Here is an 18,773-nt window from a genome sequence, read left to right as displayed (position 1 = left end):
AGAATTTCTGTTCTATGAAAAGACACTATGAACATGACAACTCTTTTTTTTTTTTTTAAACAAATTTTTTTAATTAGGAAAAAAAAACTTGGCTGGCCTAGGATTCACAAGCCCACCTCTTGGCTTGGTTTACAGGAGCAGAGCTTTTGGTTGCTGACAGCTCTCCTTCTGCAGTGGCAGCTAAGGGACAGTTTCCTTGGAGAAATAGTAGTACATAAGCCCTGTGCTCTACAACACAAGTGCCTCTCTGACTATATCAGATCCACACAACCTTGCAGATAAGCATTCAAATCCCTCCACCTTCAGGCTCCTCCTTTCTCACTGCTGCTTTACCCATTTGTTCATTCTACAGTCATGGGTAAGTATCTGCTCTGCCTGGCGCTAGTAGCAGGTACTGGGAATGCATCCGTGAACAAAATATCCCCCTCCCCATGAAGCTTTTATTCAGTTCAATTCCTTGTCCCATTCTTACTGATTATATCAGTTTCCAGTGACTCCTTACAATGATGAGTATTCTCAAAGTGTGGAACATGACAACTCTTTTAAAGGAAAATATTTAGTTGGGGTGGCTCACTTACACTTCGGGGGTTAAGTTCATTATTATCATGGTGGGTAAACCAATGCCAAACCCTTAGGTCCAATGGCAAAAGGCTTCTTTCGGAGGCGGGGGTGTCTTTCTGTATGCTGTGAATATATGTTGTTCCCATTGGTTAGTCAATAAGCTGATTTGGCTTATGGCAAAGTAGCTTAGAGGCAGACAGGAAATACAAGGAGAGAGACAGGAAAGAGAAAGGTGGAGTCTTGGGGGATGCCAGAATGGCATCCTAGGAGCACCATGTAATGGAATGCTGGTAAAGCCACAGAACATATGGTGATAGATTAATAGTCATTGGTTGAGTTATGTTATAAGGACTAGCTCACAAGAGGCCTTCCATAGGCTATACAGTTGACAATTAATATTAAGCCTCTGAATGATTGCTTTAGAAACAGCTGTGTGACTACAGAGCTGGGCAGGACCAAGGAAAACCTTCTCGCTCCATTTGGCTGCCCAATGTGTTGGCTTCAGTTTTTATCTAAAAACCAAGAGAACTTAATAAGAGATTCTAAAATGGAGCTAAAAACAAGTTCCTGCTTCATGTCTCATGTAGGCCACAAGATGCCCCAACATTTGGGCTTGAGCACCGCATGACAGATTCCCACTTCAGTACACCGAGGTGTCTTGAAGCTGCCCAGCACACTGCATGGTGGATTTAGCCTTTAATCATACAGACAAAAAGAGTTTATGGGCCAGCTGCATGCTACCTGATGGCAGCATGGACTCCAGAGTTGGCAGGGTAAGGTACTGGGTACCTCTGCCATGTTGAAAAACTGAAGTGGGTAGAGTCAGCAGCCAAGGTTGCTGCTTCAATCTTAGCCACTCTGCAATTTGAAATGATCAGAAAAGAATTATAAATACACAAAAGACAGATTCAGATGAAATAAACATCTAAATGATTTACATTGTATGTGAAAATGTTATGCAGGCTTGGAAGAGAGAGGAGAAGGAGAATAGAGTTATATACAGAAATAGATACTTTTAAACAGAGTCTTTAGAGAGACAATAAAAATAACACACAATAAGCCACAGAAAGATGGAAATCACACAGGGAGTCTGGATTATGTTGTCCTTGGGATTTTTAACTGCAGAAAGACATTTGATTGTAAAGGCTGCTGAATTAAATCAATAGATGTATTTTAAAGGTATCTTGACTTCAAAAGTTGTGTCTAAGGATACATTGCTTTGAATAAGAGGTTCTGCTTTTGTTTCCACAGAAGATGAGGAGCTGTGGATTGATTCAAAGCTAATATGATTTGATCAGCCAAGACTACCTGAAAGGTCTCCAATGACATCATAGGCCAGTGTCATGGGTCCAACATCCAAAATCAGCTTCAAAGCAACTGACAGAGATGATCCATCCTCACAGCTTACAGCCAAGATTTAACTATAATTCTTAATTTTCTCAATATCCCCATAAGATTACCAGTGCCCCCAATCACCAGGAAGTAGTATGAAAAGCTATGCCCAAATTTCTAAAATGTTTTTTATAAATGTTTATTTTTATTTAAAGGAGGTTGATTATAAATGCAATATCTTTCTAAAGAAGAAGGGAGATACAGATATGATAAGATAAAAGAATAGATTATTGAATCTACCTTTAAAAAGCAATAACTTGTTTGAAGTGTTTTACATTGCTATGGATTTTAGTTTATTGATGCTAATTTAAAGGTAATTTTGTTATACTGTATGTATATTTCTACTCTTGTTTAAGGTATTATGTTTATGCAGCTCATTTAAAAATGTTATATATAGCCGGGCGGTGGTGGCGCACGCCTTTAATCCCAGCACTCGGGAGGCAGAGCCAGGTGGATCTCTGTGAGTTCGAGGCCAGCCTGGGCTACCAAGTGAGTTCCAGGAAAGGCGCAAAGCTACACAGAGAAACCCTGTCTCGAAAACACCAAAAAAAAAAAAAATGTTATATATAATTTAAAGTACAAATTAATAGACATCTGTAATATTAAAAATTATGGTCATATTAATTAGGTTTTCTAGATATGCAGAGATATATTCCAGGTAAATAGGTAATCTTCAAACACTTCAAAGACCTACAGACTATGGCATTTAAAATGTTTTAAAAATTTAGACTTTCTGGACAGTGAGACATGTCTGCTCCTGGCAGCACTGATTTACTTCAAAGAAGATGATGGGCATTGAAGAAACTCCATATAGAGTTTGCTTTCCTTATGGAAAAAGCCATTTGAGCAAGAAACTGTTCTTGCCTGGACTGTTTAACAAAATGTTGTATTGACTGGCCATGCATCACAATGGCACGCAGATTGGTCCTCACTCATTCTGTGTCTTGCATTCTGCTGCTCCCTGCAGTTGACTTGGTCTTTTCTAGTGCTGCATTCCAGCTGCATGGGTTTCTCCTATAGCAAACCACCATTCCCCATACAGTGTGTGAGCATCCAGAGTGTCTCCTGGCCCAGGCATTCAGTTAGTATAGCTGGAGGTACCCAACTGTACCTGCTCTCCTGCCTACATATTCAAACATCATGCACAGTCAAACATCAGGTATAGTCAAACATAATCACTGCAGCTGATTAGTCTTGCAGAGCTCCACCTATGCTGCCAGTAGATCCACTGAGACACCTGGGAATTCTTAATGGGGAATATAGGTTTTAAAAGGAGGGGAGGAGGATGGAATCTTGCCCATGTTTAGATTCAGAAATATCACAATGCAGGGAGTTAAGACCCTGAAAAGTGCTAGTATGGATGGATTGCAGATGGAAAAAAAATAAATGAGATAAACCATTTAGCTGACATTGACATAATATTGATTTTAATAATTATCAGTTTGTTAAATCATAATTTATCCTTAAAAATGCTTTGATAACTGTGCCAAATATGGAAATTTGATTGATAGAAAGACTTACTATTGATAGTATGCAAGCTTTAGACAGATGGACTACTGATAAGATAGAAGACTTAGAAAGATTTACTAATGAAAATAATGAAATTTTAACTGATAAGAGACAGGCCTTAGAAAGACCCAATAAGGTAAATGAGAAAAATATTCACACAGATAGAAGAATTTAGAACAGAACCTACCATACCATTGCATGATAAAATTGAAGAGGAATTTCCCAAGGATTTTAGACAATCAACCTTAGTTTGTCCAGTTCCCTTACAAGAGCAACCACCAGATTATAGTCATCCCCAAGGCTATACAGAAGATGACTGGAATACTGCAAAAGTTTTAAATTTGAAGAGATTTAAAGAAGCTGTCTTTTCATATGCCATGAATTAACTCTATGTGAAGCAGATGTAAAATTCATGAGTAAATCAGAACATCCAAAAGACTAGGGTGATGTAGCTACAGTAATATTGGAAGCTAGCCCTCAGTCATGATGGAAAACATGGTGGAAAGAGGAAGGTAGGGTCATAGAACAGTGAGGTAAGGTTAGAGGTATGGAAGTTTCCTAAGACCACATACTTGGGGAAGGCTAGTATGCTGGTTTGCAATGGAAATCTAGATTTGATGATCAAACCTTGATGTTCTGTTGTATAGTGGTTTTGAATGCTTGGGACAGGGTAGAAGAATCATGAAGGAGTACTGAGTCACTTATACAAAGCCTAAAGGAATACTTCACTGATTTTTTTTTTTACAAAGATTGACTTCATCTGTAAATAGAATATCAGATCGAGAAGTTAGACAAATATTAATTGAAACTTTGGCTTTGAAAATGCTAATTCAGAATTGAGAATGGTGATTAGGGATTTAAAGGCAATATTAGCACTAATGGAAGAATGGATTAGAAATATGGCTGATATTGGCTCTTACACTAATGATGCAGCTTTGATAGAGGTAATTTCTAGAAATTTTAAGAAAAATAAAAATGTGAAATGTTTTAAAAATGATAAACAAGGTCACTTAAAAAGAAATTGTAGGTGAGATGGTCCTAGAAACAATGTTTTTTCTAGAGATAATTCAAACAGAAAGCCCCAGTCTTCTGGAGAATACATAAGATGTGTCAAAGGCTAGCATTGAACAAATGAATGTAAATCAACAAGGGACAGGCAAAGTAATCATTTGACATTGGGAAATGCCCTTAGGGACCTTCTGCATGCCCCAATATCAAATTTGGCTCAATCATTCCCTGTCAACATCAGAGAAACTCATGCAAAGAGCAATTAAAAGACTTAATACTTAATACCGCCGGACAATAGTGGCTCATGCCTTTAATACCAGCACTTGGGAGGCAGAGGCAGGTGGATCTTTGTGAGTTCAAGGCCATCCTGGTCTACAGAGTGAGATCCAGGAGAGGCATAAAGCTACACAGAGAAAACCTGTCTCAAAAAAAAAAAAAAAGACTTAATACCTGTTGTTAAAAACCTGCTCTAGGTATGACCAAAGACAAACCAACTTGCATAAATACAAGAAAAAGATCAGAAAATACCAGAAAACAAGTATTTTGTCAAACTGCTATAAGTGATCACAAACAAAAGCTAAAAAATATAAAATGGCATTAAAATTGAGGGTTTGATAAATATAGGTGCAGATGTGACAAAATTTTCGCCAAAATTTTGGCATCTAAATTGGCCTCTTCACAAGGTAAGTGTTCAGCTTTTGATATTGGAACTTTGTCTCATATAAAACAAAGTGCAGGATGCATCAAGTGTATGGAGCTAAAAGCACAAATAAGAAAATTAAAACAATATTATGCTAACATAGCAATGAATATATGGGGATGGGATTTGTTGCAGCAATAAAAAACACAGATTAACATTGCTCCAGTCTCAGAAACAAACCATTAAATAAAGAATGCTTCTTAGAGAAATATTAAAATGTATAATGAACAGTCACAGACAATTCAGGTTGTACATAAACAGGGCACAACAACAGGTGATATTTCAAAAGTAGCAACAGTCCTACCTTTAGAATAGTTAACCGACAAACCTGTGTGGATGGAACAATGGCCTTTGATATCAGCATAATTACAAGCACTATAACAACTGGTACAGGAGCAGCTAAATGCTCAACATATTGAAGAATTGACCAGGCCTTAAAATTCTCCTATATTTGTCATTAAAAAGAAATCTTGAAAATGGAGAATGTTAACTGATTTAAGAGCCATAAATAAGGTAATTCAGCCCATGGGTCTGGAATTCCTTTGCTCTCTTTATTACTTAATGCACAGCTTATTATAGTGATTGATTTAAAAGACTATTTCTTCACTATAGCTTTACAAGCACAGGATAGAGAAAAGTTTGCCTTGAAGTGCCTACTTATAATAATTCCAAGCCTATTAAAAGGTATCAGTGGAAAGTTTTCAACAAGGGATGTGAAACAGCCCCATCTTCTGTCAATATTTTGTACAACAGGCATTAGAAATAATATTTAGTTTCTTCAATATATAATTTCTCATTAATGGATGATACCTTACTAGCTGATTCAGACTGGGACACCTTAGAAAAAGGTTGAAGAGGTAAAGAAATTTTTGTTTTGCAGAGAATTACAAATTGCTGCTGAAAAATATAAGGAGAGGATTCTATTAATTGCCTAGGATATAAGATAGGTTTACAAAAAATTCAACCACAGAAGGTATAAATCAGCAGAGATCAATTATGAACTCTTAATGACTTTCAAAAACTGCTGGGAGAAATGAACTGTCTATGGCCCACAATTGGAATAACAACTCAAGAACTAAATAATTTATTTCAAACCTTTACAAGGTGATAAGGACTTACATAGTCCAAGAAAATCATCACCTGAGGCTGAGAGAGAATTGGCTTTGGTATAGGAGAAATTATAGGATGAACATGTAACATAGATCACTTGGATCCAGAGTTTGATTGTACCCTGCTTATTTTACCTTCTGTACATTCTCCCATGGGAATTCTTACACAGAGAGAAGATAATATCTTAAAATGGATATTTTTACTGCACAGAGTAAAAAGTAAAGACCTATGTTAAAAAGATTTCTGAATTGATTCTGAAAGGAAAGTTGGGACTTCATCAATTCGCAGGAATAGAGCCAGCAGTAGTTGTGATACTTTTTACTAATGCTGAAATTGCCTCATTATGTATGGAAAATGAATATTGGCAAAGAGCTTGCAGTAATTTTGTGGAGAGATTAGTAACAAACATCCCAAAAGCAAGAAACTTCAATTTATAAAAGGAACTAATTAGATAATTCTTCACATTATACAGGGAACAGAAATCAGGAGCCCCTATATTCTATATTGATGCAAACAAATCAGGAATGGCAGGTTATAAGTTGGGAAAAGTAAGTAATAAGTGGCTCAAAGGCTTTATGATTCAGTTAAAAGTTCAGAATTATATGCTAGTCTCATGGTATTATTAGATTTTCTAGAACCTGTTAATATAGTTACTGACTCTCAGTATGCAGAGAGTTGTTGTACATATTGAAATCACTAAACTTATTCCAGATGATTCAGAATTAACTTTGTTATTTATTCAATCCAAGAAATAATCAGGAATAGAAATCATCTGTTATGTATAGCACATATCAGATCACTTATGGGCATACCAGACCCTCTAGCACAAAGTAAAGACCAAGTTGATCAGCTATTAGTAGGAAATATGCTAGAAACCTCATAATTTCATAAAAAAACACCATGTTAAATCAAAGTTTTGAAGATAGAGTTCTTTATCACATGACAGCAAGCCAAAGAAACTATATGGAAATGTCATACTTGGTCTCTGTATAACCAAACTCTAGCATCTGTAGGAAGTAACCCAAAGGGGACTCAAAAATTGAAAATTGGCAAATGAATGTCTTTCTTTTTGCAGAGCATGGAAAATTAAACTATGTGGACCATTACATAGATACATTTTCAGCAATTCAATGGGCAACTGTTTTGAGTTCTAAAAAGCCAGATTCTGTAATAACATTTATTACAAATATGGCCATCAGGGGGACACCTATACAATTGAAAACTGACAATACTCCATCATATGTCTCTAGTCAAATAAAAGGGGTTTTTTTGGATATTAAAATATAGAGCATATTACAGGTTTACCATATAATCCTACAGGACAAGCAATTATAAGAAATTCTAATCTCACTTTAAAAGATACACTAAATAAACAGAAAGGGATATTAAAGGCCTCCAGAGTTAGATAGCACAATGTTTTATTAACTTTAATTTTTAAATGTGTCTGAAAAAGGAACAACAACTATGGAGAGACATTGGACAATGAAAAAAAACTACTGAATTAAATCAGCCTATATATTTAAAATATGTGTTGACCTCAGAATGGAAATCAGGATATGTGTTACATTGAAGAAGAGGTTTTGCTTTTGTTTCTACAGGAGAAGAAACACTATGGATACCATCAACATAGATAAAGATTTGATTCAAATAGGAGAGTACTCTTGATTAAGAGAGAGATTGTAGTGCCTCAACTGCATAGCCATTCCATCTAAATTAACTTATATGACTGACATATGTTTTCCATTTGATCAAATGTAAGCTGCCAAAAAAAGGAACTTCCCCAAAGGTAGAGTTGGTGCAGCGTTTTCTTTTTGTCCTCTTTTTGTCTTTCCAGGAGAATAAAACCATCCATCTATAGAATCTGAATACCACTGGACAAATAAGACATCTAAAGAAGGACAAGTTATGCAGAGAAAATGCCCCAAGAAAGAATAAATTGGCTTAATTTTATAACACAGTTCCAATAGAATTTTCATGTCTTCTCAAATGTTTGTTTCTACTGTTCTCTACAGGCAAATAAGGCAAATGGTCTTTTTGTATTCCCAACTTAACTAAAATTTAAAGCTGGCTTTGGGGTTGGAGTGTGTCTCTCTCCTCTAAACCCAAGAATGCATATTAGAGGAAAATCTATGGTCTCTGTCTCATGTCAGAAAGCCACCTGATAGGAGACAGAAGAAATCCAAAATTAAGGGACTATTTCATGTCACTAATCTCACAATCCTTTATTTTAGACTCTTCAAAACTTTCCTTAGGGTATAAATATTATCTTAAAATTTATAAATGTTTATTTTTTTAAACTTCTGTCATATATTAGTGGTCATATAGAGTATTTACTAATTTTAGAAGTAGGCTTCATCTGCCTTTCTGTACAAGATTTTAGTCTTGAGTTTGAAGCAGGTAACTAGGAATTAAGTTTGTGTACACCAGGTGTATTTTGTAGATTGTGGACATTTAAACAGTTTGAGGTCTGCTGCATGTGACATTTAAAATGGCTAAGATTTTTACAGTGATCTGTGACCATTCTTAACAAGGACCTTTGAGACCATAAGAGGAACACATGGATGATCCTGTGAAGGAGAAGTGGATGAGATCTACATGAGTGAACTGGGGGGGGATGGCAGAGAGTGAGGAGTGGGGGATGAAAACATAGGAAATGGGAGGCTCAAGCTGGAACAGGGACAGAGTGGGAGGGCAGGGAGGAAGATACCATGATAGATGAGGACATCATAGGAATAGGAAGAGGCAGGGTGCTGGGGAGGCTCTCAGGAATCCACAAGTTTGACCCCACCTTGGTCTACTGGCAGTGATCCAGAAGGTGCCTGGACTGGTCTACTCTGGTGACCAGCCTAGCAAATAACCTAACTGTAGCTGGGGAGTTTCTTTCCAGCTCCCACCAAGCCCTGCCAGTCCCAGAGCCCACTTATAAAATAAACACACTGACTCTTACATTATTTAAACTACTCAGCCATTAGCTCAGGCCTACCATTATCTAGCTCTTACTCTTATACTAAGCCCAATTTTGTTAATCTATATGTCGCCCCATGTTCCATGGCTTTACCTGTTGCCTCTACACGATGCTCTCTGGACCGCAGCTGGTGTCTCCCTTTCCTGCCTTCCTGTCCTTTCCTTTTTCCTCTCTCTAGTCCCACCTATACTTCCTGCCTGGCTACTGGCCAATCAGTGTTTTATTTATTAAACAATCATCCACAGCACCTGTCATCATAGAGCCTTTGTTCAGTGACAGATGGAGGCAGATACAGAGATCCACAGCCAGGCACCAGGCTGAGCTCCAGGAATCCAACTGATGAGAGAGAGGAGAGATACTGCAGGCAAGGGACATCGAGATCATGATGGGAGGACACACAGAGATGACTGGCCACACTAGTGGAAGCCCATGAACTGTGGACTGTTGGCTGTGGAGCCCCCATGGGACTGGACTAGGCCCTCTGGATATGGAATACGGTTGATTGGCTCAAACTGTTTGGGGGGCACCCAGGCAGGGGGGTCGGGATATATCCCTGGTCTATGGGTAGGCTTCTGGGACCCAGTGCCTGTGGTGAGACACCTTGCATAGCCTTGGTGCAGTGAGAAGGGGCTTGGACCTGCCTGGGCTCAGTGTGCTTGGCTTTGCTGACTCCCCATGGGAGACCTAGATTTGGGAGATGTGGGGATGTGGTGTGGCTTGGGAAAGAGGGCTGGGAGTGGGAGGAGGGAGGAGGAGGGTCTGTGGATATCATGTGGAGTGAGTAGAAAAAAAGTTACTTACAACCTGGGGAAAAACAAAAACAAAAAACAATGGCCTTTGAAGTCTCCAAAATGATGATGGGGCCCCACAAGGATGATTCCACCTGGATTGTAGTAATGCCACTAAGCTGACAAACATGACACAAAGATCAGCTTTGGTCTACAATTTGCTCATGACAATGTCAAGACAGGTAGCTAAGTTGGTCCAGCATCATAGACTACAGCCAGGACTTCAGATAAAACTTGCACTTTCCAATCATATACACAATGGAAAACAAGTAGCTCTCCCAGGTCTTGATCTTTACCTCAATTATTTCAGGATCCCCTAAAGACACTGTCACCACCCAAACAGAAGGAACAAGTTGCCCACATACCCAAGAGGTGTGCTGAGTGTTTTTTAGTTGTTTGATGGATTTTTGTCATTGTTTAGGGGGGTTGGTTACAACTTGTCATTGGTCATGGTCAGGGAGAAAACTAAACAAGGGATATTAGATTCATGGATCTTCTTCTGAAAATAAAAAAAAGGGGGATATAGAGAAGATAGGATAAAAGGGTAGATTATTGAACCTACATTAAAACTAAAAAAGCAACTACTGGTCTCAAATATTTTACATTGGTATGGATTTTTGTATGTTGATACAATTTAAGGTTACTTTTGTTATACTGTATGTATTTTTATACCCTTGCTTGAGGTATTTGTGCATATTGATACAAATTTACAGTTATTTTTGTTATACTACATTATATGTTTCTATTTCTTGTTTAAGGTGTTGTACTTCTGTGGCTCATTTAACAATGTAATGTTAAGTTCTATTCCTGGAAACCTATTTAGGATAACAAAAAAATAGAGGTTAGTAGTCATCTATAAAAATCAAACATCTAGTCATGTTAGGTATGTTTTCAAGATCAAACAGAGACATGTTTTAAATAGATGGCCTTCAAACACTTCAGAAACCTACATAATATAAACCTACATAATTTAAAGGGGCAATAACACAAGGCTTTTCTTGACAGTGAAACACATTTGATCAAGGTACCAAGAATTTACTTTGAAAGAGGATGACAGGCATTAAAGAATCTCCATAGAGTTTACTTTCATTTGTGGAAAAGCTAGTCACTGAGCAAAGAAACTGTCCTTGCCTCGACTGCTGGTATATGCTGTCCAAATTGGACAAGCAGAACACAAAGGAAAGCAATTGCCAAAATTGCCAAGACAAGGTAGGACAGTCCTTCAAAATTCTTGCTTCACAGAAAAGTCTGTCAGATATTCTAGGCCTGGAGGCCAAAAATGCATACCCCAATGTTCCAGAGGAAACTTGAGGTGCTTGTCTAGGCAGTCAGATGTTGCTGTTGGTTTTTTTGTTGTTATTTTTTAGTTTTGGAAGTTGACAGCCCTGCAAATTCTGTTTAATCAGGCAATATTATAACCCTTTCAGGTCTCTGATGGGGTTGAAAATTAGATAGTTACAGATATAGTTTTCTGTAGTTTTATAGGAAGTAAATCAAATACAAAACTTTGTGCTCACCAAGATAGGAGTATTTTTCATATTTTCCAAAATATTAATGGATTAGACATTATGAATGTATTTTTTGCTTGATAATTGTTCTTATTGTAAACAGTTTTACTATGTAAGGGTTAGGACCACCGGGCGGTGATGGCACACACCTTTAATCCCAGCACTCGGGAGGCAGAGCCAGGTGGATCTCTGTGAGTTCGAGGCCAGCCTGGACTACCAAGTGAGTCCCAGGAAAGGTGCAAAGCTACACGGAGAAACCCTGTCTCGGGGGAAAAAAAAGAGTTAGGACCTTTCCCTTTCATCCAGACAAAAATGAGGAAATGTTGTGGGATAATCATTCAAACTACCATCATGCTATGCCAATAAATCCACCTTAAATTGAGGACAGAGTCAGCAACTGGCTGACCAAGATTTGCAATAGATATTATGAAGAGTGAGAAAGTTGGAGAGACAGGAACTGAAAGAGGAAATGAAGTAAAGGGAGATATTTCTGGGTCAGTTTGATGGTTAAAATATGGAGAGTAGGGTCAGCTGATTGCCACCTGTTGTTCCTTAGATTTATCAGGTTTTTATCTCAATTTCTGATTGCTGAACTTTTATTAATACTAGAACAATTTAAGTAGAATCTATACAGTCCCAACACTACTCTCACATTCTGGATCCACACACAACTCTAATACACTAGAACAAGATCCACTGTGACCTCAAGCATTCATAATTGTTTAGATTTCCTAAAGTCAAAGAAACAAGATACATATCTAATCTCAATAAGACCTAGCTCACTTCTAACATATCACAGAAGCAAGACTCCCTGTGGACAGATTTCTGAGCTGCTGTCTACATTTGGGTCTCTAGTCAAAAAGAACTCTGCCTCACATTTCCTGAGGTCATTGTGGGCATGACCACAAAATAGCATCCACCTTACAACACACCCTGATCCAGGAAATTCTTCCGGCAGTAGTCATAGCTTCTGAACCCTTAAAACCATTTCCCTAAAAATCTCATCCATTTATTTGAAACTGTTTCTGCTTCTAAGCTAGGATAAACACCATCAAGGGCACAATTATATTCCCAACTCTCCTCTATCAGGGGTTACTCTGAATGGAGAGCATCCTTCCAATTGTCTAAAACCCATGGCCTATACTCTGTTGGTTGAGCAATGCCAGACAGGCTTCACAGGTCAAGTGTATGCAGAGCTATCACAGACACCAGTAATTTTTCACACTTATGGTTCAAATGACTAAAGAAAGTCAAGCATCACTTGTCTCACCCCAGAGAGATGGTACAGATGGGATTTGAGTTTCTTTGGGAATAAAGTCACCAGGGTGAATGAGCCTCCGATGAGGATTACGCTTTTGCGTGGTTCCTTCCAAACAGGTACCCACAGCAATGATGACTCTCAGTCAGTGAAAACTCCTGACATGGCCTGTTGCATGTCCCCCAAGCATGACATCCACAACCATTTTCTATCAACAAATGTGATAATAAAAACACCATTGAGATCAGGTCTATAGATGTTGGGTCCTTACACATTCAGGTGAGATTCCATCCACTCCCTACTGGACCTCCCTTCAAGATGCATGTAACTGTACAAACTACACATGTTCTTATCTTGGAATACACAAAAGGTTAACTGAAGAAACCTTCTTCTATACTGCTGTTGGTAATTAGTCATACATGCCCCAGTGAGGTGTTTCAGTGGTGTGGTTTCTTATAGGTCAGTAATGCCTCTGTAATCACCACTTCACCCTTGATCATTATACAATCAAATTATTCTTTGGTTCATCTAATTACTTTTCAGTGGAACTGTACTTCAATCTTTTGTATGTGATACTCAGATATGAGAAGATGTTTGTTGGTTAACACAAGACTTATCAGGTCTCAGGAACTCCCAGCCATGTTCCTGTCCCAGAAACTCAGTGTGAGACAGTTGGAAAGCACAACAGATACCCTTTCTGTGACTTCCATGAAGAGGATTCATCCTTCATCCTGATCCATGAACATGATCATCCTGAGCTATTACTGTGTCTTCTGAGGTCCTCTCTTCTATTCCTTCCTGAGGACACAAATCCACTCTGGCTGACAATCTATGGCTGGAATACTCAAGAGACAGGCACAGATGGGCTGACTTCACTGCACATGTTTTATGGCCATAGTAGCCTGGCCTTCAGGAACCACATGCAGAGGGTGAACCCAGGGGGACCTGAGTCATTACAGTAAACCCACCTGCTTCCCTGAATTTGGGAAGACAGCAGAAAGAGGAAATCTGCATTTTATATGAAAATATATTTCCACGAGAAAAGATATGTGGTATGCAAAAGAAGACTGTTTGTTGTAACTGAAGTGGAGATGTGAGGTAAATTTTCCCTTTCTTTTTATCTGGGCTTGTGGAGGAGCATACTTGTGTTTGACTTCCTGCATATCTGGAGTTCTGTGTCTTAAACTTTCTGTTTTTGATTAACTAAGTCCTAGGTTATCTAATTGCTAGAGACAGTAAAGGCCTTGCCTACAAGCCCTGCACTCCAAATTTACAAGGCCCACCCTACAACCTCCATGACCCTCACAACAGGACAAATATCCAACATTAGGCACCAGAATGTAAATTTCTTAAACTGACCCACACTAGCTGACCTACACCTGCTTACCTGTGATTGTAATAACCCTCTCCCAACCTCACTAGCCATAATGCATGTTCCTATCCTGTTTCTCTCTCTAGATGCTTTGCCTGCCAAAGCTGAGCACCATGACCTCATGGGCCATGACATATCACTTCTATAGGGACCCATAAGTGCTGGTAATCAAGTTCAGGAATGTGTGGCTCCTCACACAAGAGTAAAACAAATCCAGGCACCATTTGATCACACGTGACACATACAGAAGAGAATATTTACCACTTTTACTGAAAGCTGAAACATGAGAGGATATGGATATGTAGTCTGCCATCTCTTGGCACCTAGAATTGTAACTACAGGATGACAGGATAAGAGCAGTGGTCCCAGATTCAAGGTCCTGTGCAGACTTTGTGGTACTTCTCCATGCACTAAATTTCTCTGGACAGCTCACAGGAATCTATTAAAAACAGAGATAGTTGTATCAGAGTGGTTTTTGTATGGTCATTATCTTACAGAAAAATCATGAATGGCAGGGAAATAGAAATAAGCAAAATACTAATCTCATTACCATCACACCTAGGGCTGATGATGTCTTTTCGTTTCAGTTCTACTTCTACCACAATATCTGCAAAATCCAATAGTATTGTTCGCTTAGGAGCCATGTTGCGACCTGCATGACACATGGGTATTGGAATAGGGGATGGAAAAAACTCTCACTGTAGACAGTTAACACACATATCATTCAGGTATTTTTTCTGGGACCTGAGAGATTTCAAGCCAGAGAAAGAGAATCTCTAGCTGAATATTCATGAGCAGGAGGAGGACCAGGGGCAAGCAGTCTCAAAGGACAACAGTAGGTGTATGTAGAGTCTCCATGTCTAGGCTGAGGGACTCCTAGGCCATTGTTGGAATTCCTGTATGCAGAGACTACTGGTTGAGGACTGTGGGTGTTCAGGATGACCTAGAGAGAGGGAGGAAGCACCTGGATGTTCAGAAGATCATGAGAGAAGAGCTACTGGAGAATTTAAGCAGAGGCTGGAAATGTGCTGCCAGAATTAGGGTCTAAGTGCTTGGTAATGGTGGATGGTGGAGATCAAGTTTCCACCCAACACTGGTAACATTGAACCCAATTCTTTTCATGTGCACTTTAATGTCTAGAACTCCTCTGTGAGAACAGACACAGCATGGAATGCTTGATCAGGACACCTGATCTCCAGAATGTGACTGGAAAATCTCTCTTGAGGAAGTAAACACATGCCTAAGTCCTGTTTTTGCTCCCAACTGGCAAGTGTGTGTGTTGGATAGTTGAATGTGTCTGTTTACAACCATGGTGACCACAGTAGGATGTCAATCATCTTCCTCCACAGCTCTCAACATTGTTTCCTTGAGACACAGTCACTCACTGATCTGGACCTTCATCAATGTGGCTTGATTGTCTGCTTAGCCAGTTCTGAGGACCCACTGTCTCTTCCACAATAATGGTTGCAGACATGCTCAGCCATGTCTAGCTATTTATGTGAACTGTTGTGACATAGATTCAGGTCTTCATGCTTCCAGAACAAGAACTCTTAACCACTGAGATTTCCTAAGCCTTGTTCAAGTTTCTCATTACATTTAAACAATCTGAAGAAAGAAGTGAATAACAAAATATTTTTTTCTACTTAACACTGACTAAAACTATACATGAACTTTCCTTCAGCTTTTTTTCTCTCACTTCTCTTTTGATATTATGATAAATGTGGATTCCAGTACCTCATATCTATCTGAATAAAATGGGGCAATTTATGTACAACAGGAGTTGAGTACAACTCTGTCCTCCATGGACTGGTTTTCAGATCAGGACCTGCCATCATGACAATAGCACATTGTCTCCAAATGATTCTCAGTGTCGCCATGGGTAATGTTTCCAAGCAGATCTCTTCTTAGAACAGGATGAGAAAGAGGCTGACAGAGAAAGGAAGGGAGGAGCTAGGGCTCAGTGTATGGGGTGTGGTTGTGAGCCTAGTGTTTCAGTAGCCATCTGGAGAGGGCTGAAGACACATCAAGAGCTTACAAATCCCCTCTCTCAAAGACCCCAAGCATCTCAGAAAAGACCCCAAGGTGGGACTACAGTAAGAGAGCCCCCCAAATCATGCTCATCTCTCACAATCTTAGGCTGTATGAGACGCACCTATGAGCATTGTGAAAATGCTGTTGTTCAAATTGCCCTTATAAATGGCAATAGCAAAGTCCTTCCCACGCACAAACACAAATTTGATGGGGTGATCTGGCCCTGTGGAGAAAAATAAATAAATAAATCATGTATCTGAAGGGCGATAGCACCAGAAAAGGAAGAACACAAACCAAATCACTCACAGATCTTGAAGACACCTGGTTTATGTTTAACTTTATCCATATACACCTTGAACTCAATACACCCGATGGGTTTTCTGTAACACAAGACAAAAGCATGGCCTTCTCCATGACATCAGCCCTGTCCTTCCCTGTTGTCATCTTTGAGCTACACACCCCAACCCTCCTTCTGATACATATAGCAGCTAGCCAAGCATCAGCTCATGGCTTTCCACAATCTCTCTGTCACATCCTTGTGTGCTAAACATCAAAGCAGGTGGCAGCAACAGAAAGATGGTCCATATCTGAAGACAGCCCATCTTCCCAGTTCTGAACAGTATATTGTCATCCCAGTCTATTTCCCCCATGAGGCCAGGTCTTGCCCTGATTCTGCTACTGTGTCTCCAAAGGTATCCCCCAGAAGACAGAGTCCTGCACCTGCTGTCACTACCCCTGGGTCCTCACTGCACAAGGAACTCAGTGAAATCTTGAGGGGTCTGAGGTTCTGTGCCTGCACAGAAATAAACACAGCATCTACAGGGCTCCAGGGAGCACAGCACCACTAGGAAGAAAGCTTCAGTCCTCCAGGGACTGTCATAGGAGGATAGCATGTGATGAGCTGGACCTTCCGTTTGAATCTGGTGTCCTGTGAACATCTCTCCTGTGCTTATGAAAGTCACCTGAACCATTGTCCAAACAACACAAGAGGATTTATGTTGACATCGAATGTCCAGTTGATGTCTAGGGCATGCACATGGTTAGTGTGTTGATTCCATGGAGCCAAGTGCAGAGAGCGCTCGCTGAGCACAGGTACTTACGAGATGTTCATCCTGAACTCCAACTTGCCAATAATGTTCCTGACGAATGTGAAGGGTGGCAGTGGGCTCAACTTCCTCTTTTCAGGAATAGGCATGTTTCCCGCCCAGGCAACTATGTACCACTTTCCTAGAAGCTAGAGAGCAAAGCCACCCATTAGGGGGAAGCATAGAAAGGGGAAGCTAAGCAAAGGGGTTCTAGGAAGTAATTGAGATGGGAGGAGATGAAGGAAGGGCCTGGGGTAAGGGCTCTGTACCATTTGAAGGGACATGATACACTGAAGCATCAAAAATAGTCCTGGTTTGGGTTTACCCCTCTCTGTCATAAGTGGGGATACCCAGGCAGGATAGTACTAGGACCTTGAGTGGAAAATATCATTCCTGGGACAGATGATTATAGGGTACCTGCACATGTCTCACATAAGAAGAGAAAATCACAAACAGCACCAGGCTAAGAACATGATCTAAATTTGTCCAATCCCTTCATTCTAAGACCGAGAGAGATTGTTGATCCAGATTGAGCTGTAGTTGTCAGAGGGAGGCAGAGTAACCAGATGCCAGCTTCATCCATGGGGAGTGCTTGCCTCCATGTCAACTGAGTTTCCAGGAGGAGGCCCCTGGAGATCAGGGAAGCCACAATGGCATCCTTATCCATCAGTGCCAGGACATGGGAGGAAGCCGGATTATCTTCAGAGTCTCTTGTCTTGTCAAACTCTTCAATTTAAACATAAAAACATCTTAGGGAGTTTCTCCCTCCAGACTTCCTCACACCCAACAATGCTCAGCCCTCTGCAGACAGCATCATGCTGCATGAGGCTTTCATTGAGAAATAGAAACTCTGAAAAGAGTCATTTCTGTGGAATTTCTAGAAGGCTTTAGAAGACTGTAGGCTGACAGAGGAAGCAGTGGATTTCTGTGGCATATGATAAGACTGAGGCATCCTTAAATCACCATTTGGCCTCTGGGTACCCCTGATGTCAGATATCAAGAAAAGCCATGATGGAGGATGGACAGTGAATCAAAAAACAGAGCCTCTCAGTGATGTGCATTTTCAGCTCTCATCAGCAGCCCAGAAACTCTCACTCAATCCATCGGAACCCACTGTACACATTCTGTCTGCCCAGCACTCTCACCTCATCAATAGTGACATCATACTGAAAATTTCTGTAGGATGATTGCTCCACAGAGGGCAGGGTCAGAGCCACAGTCAGCAGGAGCAGCTGCATGGTCACCATGATGCCTCTGTGCTCCTGGCCTTGCTGCAGCATTTATATCCTGCCCTGGGTGGCACCACATTTGCACAAAGCCTCCATCCATGCTATAGGCTGGTTACACTGTTTTGTTTGGACCTCGTGAATACATGGTGCTAATTTCTATAATTAGTCACCTGCCTGTGCTTTCACTCATTATCAGAAATCCTTGTCAGGAGAGAGAATGTTATTAGAGTGGGAAGTGACACCTGAGAACCCAGAGC

At 39.9% G+C, this 18,773-nt stretch overlaps 1 protein-coding gene across 1 annotated transcript; it reads right to left on the bottom strand.

Annotated features, from left to right (window-relative positions):
* Positions 1-14,415: 14,415 nt before the first annotated feature.
* LOC143272800 (odorant-binding protein 2b-like) lies at positions 14,416-18,534 on the bottom strand. Its single transcript, XM_076568751.1, has 6 exons — positions 18,433-18,534; positions 17,303-17,436; positions 16,509-16,582; positions 16,324-16,425; positions 14,722-14,823; positions 14,416-14,610 (listed from the first exon to the last, which is right to left on the bottom strand). Exons 1-6 carry the CDS (start codon positions 18,532-18,534, stop codon positions 14,582-14,584), a joined length of 543 nt encoding a protein of 180 aa, XP_076424866.1. The 3' UTR covers positions 14,416-14,581.
* Between the last annotated feature and the right edge of the window lie 239 nt (positions 18,535-18,773).

Source organism: Peromyscus maniculatus, chromosome 4 (assembly GCF_049852395.1).
Source record: "Peromyscus maniculatus bairdii isolate BWxNUB_F1_BW_parent chromosome 4, HU_Pman_BW_mat_3.1, whole genome shotgun sequence".
Taxonomy (NCBI): Eukaryota; Metazoa; Chordata; class Mammalia; order Rodentia; family Cricetidae; genus Peromyscus; species Peromyscus maniculatus.
The sequence above is the reverse complement of the archived record's forward strand: the minus strand, read 5'-3'. Positions and strand labels throughout refer to the sequence as shown.